General features: G+C 37.3%; 1 protein-coding gene across 1 annotated transcript in view; it reads left to right on the plus strand.

The window, feature by feature from the left end:
- ZNF326 (zinc finger protein 326) overlaps window positions 1-8,306 on the plus strand; it is a 41,058-nt gene extending 32,752 nt beyond the window's left edge. The window contains exons 11-14 of the mRNA XM_006898965.1: window positions 143-273; window positions 1,983-2,078; window positions 7,911-8,178; window positions 8,212-8,306. Of these exons, the coding sequence (XP_006899027.1) occupies window positions 143-273; window positions 1,983-2,078; window positions 7,911-8,178; window positions 8,212-8,306 (590 nt within the window). The remainder of the gene's footprint in view (window positions 1-142; window positions 274-1,982; window positions 2,079-7,910; window positions 8,179-8,211) is intronic.

Here is an 8,306-nt window from a genome sequence, read left to right on the forward strand (position 1 = left end):
AATGGAATCCCAAAATCTCTGTAGATGTTCATTGAAATGAAAAATAAACAACCTAAATTTAAAAAAAAATTTTAAAAATACATTAAAAAATATAAGACAATGTGAATTATTACCTGTCATAACAAGAGGATTTCTTATTTAGGTGTTACTGCAGATGACCACATGATGAAGGTAGAGACTATTCATTGCAATGCCTGTAGTGTGTATATCCCTGCCTTACATAGTTTAATCCAACAGCACTTGAAGTCTCCTGATCACATCAAAGCAAAGCTGGTATGTTTTGAGCTATAGTACTAAAGTAATTGTCTATCAGTTCTTTACTATTGGCATATAATTTCTCTTAATTTCAGGTAACTGTGATTGCTTGAGGATTAAATTAATTACAGCATATAAAACAGTTAAAATAGGACCTAATAGTGGATTTTTTAGGAAACTTTTGTCTTAGTATTAAAATTTTTTTGAAGGCAATACAAAATTGTTCTGTATGTGTATATATATGTAAGAGCATAATAAAAGAAGTTAAACACTTGTTTATCTGGTATATTTTTCTGATCATTTAGTAAAAGACATTTGAAAACCTGCATTATCAGTAAAATAACACTGGAAAATTGACACTTTGTGATAAATAAGATTTTCAGTTTGTTTTATATAGTCACATTTTCAATCATGTAGAAATACATGTTAGAAATAAAAATCTAAAATTTCAACTATTTTTTTTAAAGCAGAGCATACCTGATCTTTAAATTTACATTTTGTACTAAAATGAAACTCTTTAATGCATACTTCTAGGTACTAACAGCACACTGTAAAATATGCATGGGCCACGTGGGGAGTGCCATATCCAACTGTTAGAGATTTCAAAGGAGAAAACTGTCCCCATTCACAGCATCAATAATACAAAGCCAATTCCCATGGGTCAGACATGTCCCTTACCCTCTCATGCCTCTTTTCTACTCACCTCAGTACTAATCTGACTCTTTGCTGGCTCACAGACCACATAGAACCATATTGGGGAAGTCAACATTTATAATCCAGATTAATAACAGAATATGGTCAAGAAACTTCTGAAATGTTCATACAGGTACTTCAGCCTTGAGCCCCATGGCTTTAAGTGTTCCCAACTTCTCATTCCTGCCAATACTGGCTCTTCACCTAATTGTCCAACAGAGTTCTCAGTCCTGCCACTATTGGCTCCCTATGCCCTTAAAATCTAATCTCATTAATTCTCCATTTCAGCCATTGCTGCTGCTGCCATCCCAAAGTGTGCCCTACATTTCACTGGGTTGAAAGCGGTCTCTCTTATTTAGCTGGGGAGGAATTCTGTGTGCAACTAGAGCTCTTCAATTTATTATTGAGACTAGCCAGTCCTCTTATAGATTGTTGAGACTGGCCAATTTCCTTGTGGAAAGATAGATAGCCATTCCCTTTGTGGATAAGCCAACAGGCCTCACTCGCATAGTCCCAACTCTCCAGCTTAGTAATACATACTAGAAAAGCCATATTGAGAGACAAACTCCATACAAAGCTTTTCTTACTCTTTGTTTTTCACTTCTCATTTTGATAATCACATGCTACTCTTTTGGCAATTAAATGTTTTATGTTCTTACTACCTTGTTTTCCTTTTCATTATATAGTCTTGTGATAGTTGCCACATAACAAGAAGACTTACAGTATGAAAAAGTATGCATGTTTGATAACATAAAATCTGATAGTTGATGTAGATATGAGCCTGATGAGGTAAATACAGAGAGGAAAGGAGAGTAAGCATCTCTGTAGTAGACCTACAAGTCTGTATTTGGGGACTGTGTTTTTTATTAAAGATAATTAGCTTTTAGAATTATTATTTTCAGTCTTTAATGTGCTCACTATAGTTTTTGTTATTCTGTCTTAACTGACCTGGAAGAGATTTAGACGTAAAATGCAGTTTTAATTTTGTAAATATTTACATGACAGATAATATCAGTGTATTTTATTTTTTATAGGTTTATAAGGAACAAATAAAAAGAGAAAGTGTCTTGACTGCTACAAGCATTTTAAATAATCCAATAGTGAAGGCACGGTATGAGCGCTTTGTTAAGGTAAGATTTAAGGGCGAAATCCCTGTCGGTAATATTAAAAGAATTCCATTAATTAAATAGTAATATGTCTTTGTTATATTTGAGTATTATTCTTAGGTGCTGTATGACACATAAATAGCAACTCTGTGAAGAACAGATTTGAACCCTCTCCTATCCTGTGCCAGTCTCATCATCTCTGCCAGTGCTGAATCTGTAGCTGCAGTCATTATGTCATTCCATCTTGTTAAGGGTTTTCTTGCCTTTCACTGACGCTCCACGATAGCCCTTTCTAAGGAATGGCCTCTCCTAACAATATTCCTAAAGTATGTGAGACAAAACTTTATCATCCTTGCCTCCAAGGAGTACTCTGTCTACAATTTTGTCAAGACATATCTGTTCACTGTTTTCATAGTTCATGGGATATTCAGTACTCTTTTCTAACACCATACTCAAAGACAACGGTTTTTCTTCTTTCATCCTTGTTTATTGCCTAGCTCACAGATGCATAGCAAGTAATTGAAAAGACCATGGCCTGGATCTGGTGCACCTTAGTATAAATAAATACCATTGTTCTTTAGTATATTGAAGAGGTCCTTGGCAGCAAACTTGCCCATTGTAATGTGTTTTTGATCTTGACTGCTTATACTAAGGTTGTCAATTGTGGATCTAAGTAACATGAAATCATTGACAACTTCAGCCTTTTCTCTGTCATGATGTTGCCTGTTGGTCCAGTGGTTAAGATTTTTGTCTTCTTGATGTTTAGATATATTCTGTAATGAAAGCTGTAGTGTTTAATCTTCAGAAGCAAGCTTTCAAATTCTCACTTTCAACAAGCAAAGTTATGTCATCTGCCTACGCAGGTTGTTGAATTTTCCTCTGATCCTGTTGCAGGTTCAGCTGATGCCACATTCTTCTTCAGAGTTTAGCTTCCCAAATGATTTTCTTAGCATACATATTGAATAGGTGCAGAAAAATGATGCAACCCTGATGTGTACCTTTCCTGATATTAAACCATACAATGTTCAGTTATTTCTGTGTTAAATTGCATCTGATTTTTTTCCTCCTTTTTTATTCTTTTTCCCTTTATAAAACAGACATGCCTAGGAGTTTTCTAACCTAAAAATGACCTATTTTTTTCTATAATACACCTTTCCTATTTCATGATCACTTTTGCATTGTGCTCTTTGTTTCTGTATATTATTTATTCTTTACCTAATTCTCAACTGGCTGGTGGTTTGTGTTGTAATGCTCTCTGAGACTAAAATTAAATAAACAAAACTGCCTGGGTCCTTTTTCAAACCATCTGAATTAGTTTTCTCCAAACTTCTCTGGTAAATCTCTGTTTAAATTCTTTGTAAATATGTGGTTAACCAGGCCTTTTCCCTGGAAATTTTTCATCATTCTCATATTTGAAATTGCTGTAACCAAACTGCTGTGACTAAATTAGCAAATTGAAAATTTTGTTCATTATTTTAAACAAACTATAAATGGAGTCATGACAAATCCTCAAAAACATGTTGCTCAACTTCAGCAGTTACCGTTTCTAGTGGTCTGGTCTGTAGTGAGTTCTGTGGTTAATCCAAAAGTTGTACCCCTCTGGTGTTCAGATCCATCAGCTGTTCTGAGGGAAAACGATGGACAATCTCATCCCATGTAATTTCAGCCTTGGAAACCAGCAGGTTCAGCTGGGAATTGATTCCAACTATACCACTATGAGTTTTGTTTGCCTTTTTCAGCTTTTCTTTTTTTCTCTGCTGTTAACCTTTTTGCAACATTGGACACCACTGATAATCACTTTCTCTCAAAACTTTGTTTTACCAGATAGTATTTTTTGTCTGGAATTTTTTCTTGCATTTAGTGTCCCTTTTCCAACTTTTGCCACTATGCATGGACATTTTATTTCCTTTTTAATCTTCCTTTGTTTTATATAACTTTCCTTTCACTTGTCAAACGATATTTCTCTTAGCTATTTACTAATTATTGTTCTCCTTTCCCTCTCATCCTTAGTAATCATCAAAGAATATTTCATTCTGTTCAGATGCTTTTTAAAATCATAATAGCATTATAATGATAATTTGTGTCCAACTTCTTTTCACTCAGGGTAGTGTCCTCTGGGTTATACTATATCATGTAGGTTCTTGCAATTGGTTTCATGTTGCATAGTGTTCCTTTGTGTATATAGAATACCATGTCACAGTTAATTCATCTGTCGGTGGCATTTCAGTTATTTCCAGCTCTTTGCTAGTATAAGTAATGTTGCAGTGAACCTGTTTTTGTTATGTGCCATTGAATTGTCTGCTACTCATAGCAATCCTATGTTCAACAGCCCTAAACCCTGCTCTATTCTGTACCAGTCTTACTGTCTGTGACACACCTACCCCCATTACCCTAGTCACTGAATCAAACCATCTCATTAAGGGTCTTCCTCTCCTGCTCTGTACCTCCAAACCATCTCATTAAGGGTCTTCCTCTCCTGCTCTGTACCTCCACCCCCCTAAGCATGATGTCCCTCTCCAAGGATTGGTCCCTCCTTGAAACATGTCCAGAGTCAAATGAAGCTTCAGAATCCTTGCCTCCAAGGAGCAGCCTGATTTAACCCACTCCAGGATGAACCTGTACCCTCTCTTGTTGTTGAGTGCCATCAAGTCATAGTCGACTAATAGTTACCATATGAATGAAAGTCTTGGACACTTGTATAACTTTCGTCCTTTCCCCAGGTTCATAGGATTTCTAGAGGCAAACTGTTATGGAAGTGGATGCCACTCCTGCTTCCAAGCTTGTTTTAATCAGGGAGCTCCACCAAACACTGTCCACTATGTGTAACTATTCTCACATTTGACTCATCAGTGTCACAGTGTTTGACTTTACAGCAACCACGAGTTACCTCTGTACAGCAAGTGGACATACCAGAGTTACACGACCTAGAAGAATGCTTCACCAAAAACAATTAAAGGCAGGCCTGAGGGTCGTGCAGTAGAGTCGCTCACCTTTGGTTTGGGAGCATAATTTTCTGTCCACTAGGCCAACTGCTCTCTCTCTCTCTATGCTGTTGTTGTTGTTGTTAAGTGCTGTCGAGTCATAGGCGACTCATAGTGACCCTATGAATGAAAGTCCTGGACACCTGTATAACTTCCGTGCTTTCTCCAGGTTCATAGGGTTTCCAGAGACAAGCTATTAAGGAAGTGGATGCCACTCCTTCTTCCATTCTTGTTTTAATTGAGGAGCTCCACCAAATACTGTCCACCATGGGTAACTATTAATGTATTTGACACATAAGTTCTCTTAGTAGTCCAGATCACTTCTCTTAGCAGTCCATATTCAGTATTGTTCTTCAGCACCACAGCTCAAAGACATCAATATTCCTTCTATCATCCCTAGACATTGTCCAGCTCTCTGATGCATAATGATTGCAAAGAACATGGCCTGTATCAGGAGCACCTTAGTCTCTAGACTGACATCATTGCTCTTCAGTTCTTTGGAGAGGTCTCTAACAGCAGTCTTTCCCAACAATGCATCTTTTAATTTCCTGCTTGCTGATGCCAAGAGTATTGATTGTGGAGCCAAGCAAACTAAAGCTGTTTACAATCTCAACATAAGTGTGCATACATCTGTGTTTCATCTCATTTCTTTGGGAAATATACTTAATAGTGGATAAAATAGTACTTCTCTTTCTAACTTTTTAAGGAACTGCCATACCACTTTCTACAGTAGCTAGTCTATTTTACTGTTGCACCAGCAGTGTCTGAGAATTTCAGGTTTTCCACAACACTTAACCAGCATTTGTTGTTTTCTCTCTCTTAATGAACTTTGCTATTATTGTTGGAGTGAATACTAACTCATTGCATAGACATTTTTATAAGATTTTATTCTTGACACCTTTTCCTAATTATCCTTTACCCTCACCCCAACTTTCCCATTTAAGATTCCAGCTTTGTGATTCACATTTCAGGCAATTTACAAATACAAATATTTTTTTACGTTGAGCTTCCTTTCCCTTTGAGTTGCAAACCTACATTTAGAGCTACCTGTTGAGATTTTAGATGTTGTTGTTGTTATGTGCCATCGAGTCGAGTCGTTTCCGACTCATAGCGACCCTGTGTACAACAGCTCTAAACCCTGCTCTATCCTGCGCCAACCACACCGCCTCTCACACACCCATCCCGATTACCCCAGTCACCGAATCAATCCATCTCATAGAGGGTCTTCCCCTCCTGCGCTGTCCCTCCACTCTCCCAAGCATGATGTCCCTCTCCAAGGACCCGTCCCTCCTGGCAACATGTCCAAAGTATGTCAGACGAAGCCCCAGAATCCTTGCCTCCAAGGAGCAGCTTGGTTTAATCCTCTCCAAGATGAATCTGTTTGTTTTGAGATTTTAGATAGGATCTTAAATTACACCTTTCTTCCCTTTCACTATCCCAATTTACCTACTTCTATTAATGGCATCCCTACATCTTTGAATCTTCACTTTCATGGGCTATTAATGATAGTGTAATGGTATTGTCTCTTTGCTACTTCATTTTGTCCTGTGTATTCTTAATCTAGTTCCTCATTTTTAATTGCATTAATACATCCTTTCATTATGGTTTAGGGAGTCCTAGTGGTAAGGAGTTGCACTGCCAACCCAAAAGCACACAGTTTGAATCCACAAACTGTTCTGCAGGAGCGATGGGTAGTCTTTCATATAATTTATGTCATATATTTCATCTGAAAACCCACTGGAGGGTCAGCTATGAGTCAATTTGAGCTTAATGGCATATAATAGCACAATATTATTATGGTTTAGTTTATATGAAATTTAATCTAGGTATGTAATATAAAGGCAGCTGTGGTGGCTTACTGATAAGGAGTTGTCTACTAACCCAAAGACAGGAGGTTTGAATCCACCAGCTATCCCACAGGAGAAGATGGACAGTTTCCTGTGCAATTTATAGCCACTTGAAAACCCATGGGAGTGTCATCTATGAGTTATATATAATATAAATGTTAAAATATAATGATATGAATATGTAGTCGCCAAACATGTCAGCTTTTTAAAAAAGAATAAATAGACTGCTTGGTTTTCATTTGAATTTTAGATTGTGCATTGAAGTACTTGTGTAAACAAGTAGAACACAAATCTTTGCATCATTTGCTTTGTTTCTGTCACAGTCCTATATATGCCTCAATGTATATAATTTTAGAAGTTCAGAAAATAATTTAAGTAATTCCGCTTATGAAGTATAAGGCACTGGTTTCAGTAATTTATATAGCTACATAGATATGAAACAGGTAAAAGTATTAAATGTTTACATTATATATAAAGTGAAAGGCATCAAAGAGTATTTATGCAGGTAGAATGATTTTAAAAAATACTTGAGAGAAGTTAGAGAGAGCATGCTGAGTGAACTAACTCAGTCTCATAAGGACAAATGCTGCATACGACCATTATTAAAAAATGGAAGGATTATTAGTAAGATGTATTCAAAAGTCCAAAGGCGGAAGGGAAGGGAAGGGAAAGGAAGAGGGGGCCTGAGAGTGAGAAGTGGGGGAAATCTTCAGATCATAGAGCTGTGTGAGCCGAGTGAGGGGTTGAAGGAGTTAGGAAAGATTCATTGGGGATCTTGAAAGGTGGGGTAAGGGTGGGTATGGATCAGTGTTGGTTAATTTTATAAAACATGATGTGTGGGAATGATCCTGTGAAACGTGGTGTGTGTGGAAAAATGAATGAAACATACATAAATGAAACACAATGTATATGAATTTCATATGCAAGCCAATATAAAATAAAAATAGTATTTATTCATAATAATTTGGCAAATAAAGTTTGATACAAAAATTAATACACTGATATAAAAAGCTTCTTCTTATTTTTAGGGTGAGAACCCTTTTGAAGTTCAAGAGCAATCTCAGGATCAATTAGGAGATGAGGAAGAAGAAGAAAAGATTGATGAACCTGTTGAGGAAGATGAAGAAGAAGAGGAAGATGATGATGAAGTGGAGGAAGCAGAGGAAGTGGAGGAAGCAGAGGAAGTTGGAGGAGTAGAGGGTGTTGGGGAAATAGTAGCTGGGGAAACAGGAGAAGATCAGGGAGATGGAGAAGAGGGAGCTGGGGAAGTAAAGGTAGCTGGGGAAGTAGGAGAGGGTGGAGAGAGAGCTGAGGAGAGGGGAGTGGGAGGAGAGGGGGAGGTAGAGGGAGTGAGGGAAGTGGGGGAAGAAGAAACAAAGGAAGAACCTGCCAACTTCTCTGTTGAACAGTCTGAGGAAAATTAA

The sequence above is a fragment of the Elephantulus edwardii genome, unplaced genomic scaffold, assembly GCF_000299155.1.
Source record: "Elephantulus edwardii isolate Elephantulus edwardi_28Jun2011 unplaced genomic scaffold, EleEdw1.0 scaffold00242, whole genome shotgun sequence".
NCBI classification, from domain to species: Eukaryota; Metazoa; Chordata; class Mammalia; order Macroscelidea; family Macroscelididae; genus Elephantulus; species Elephantulus edwardii.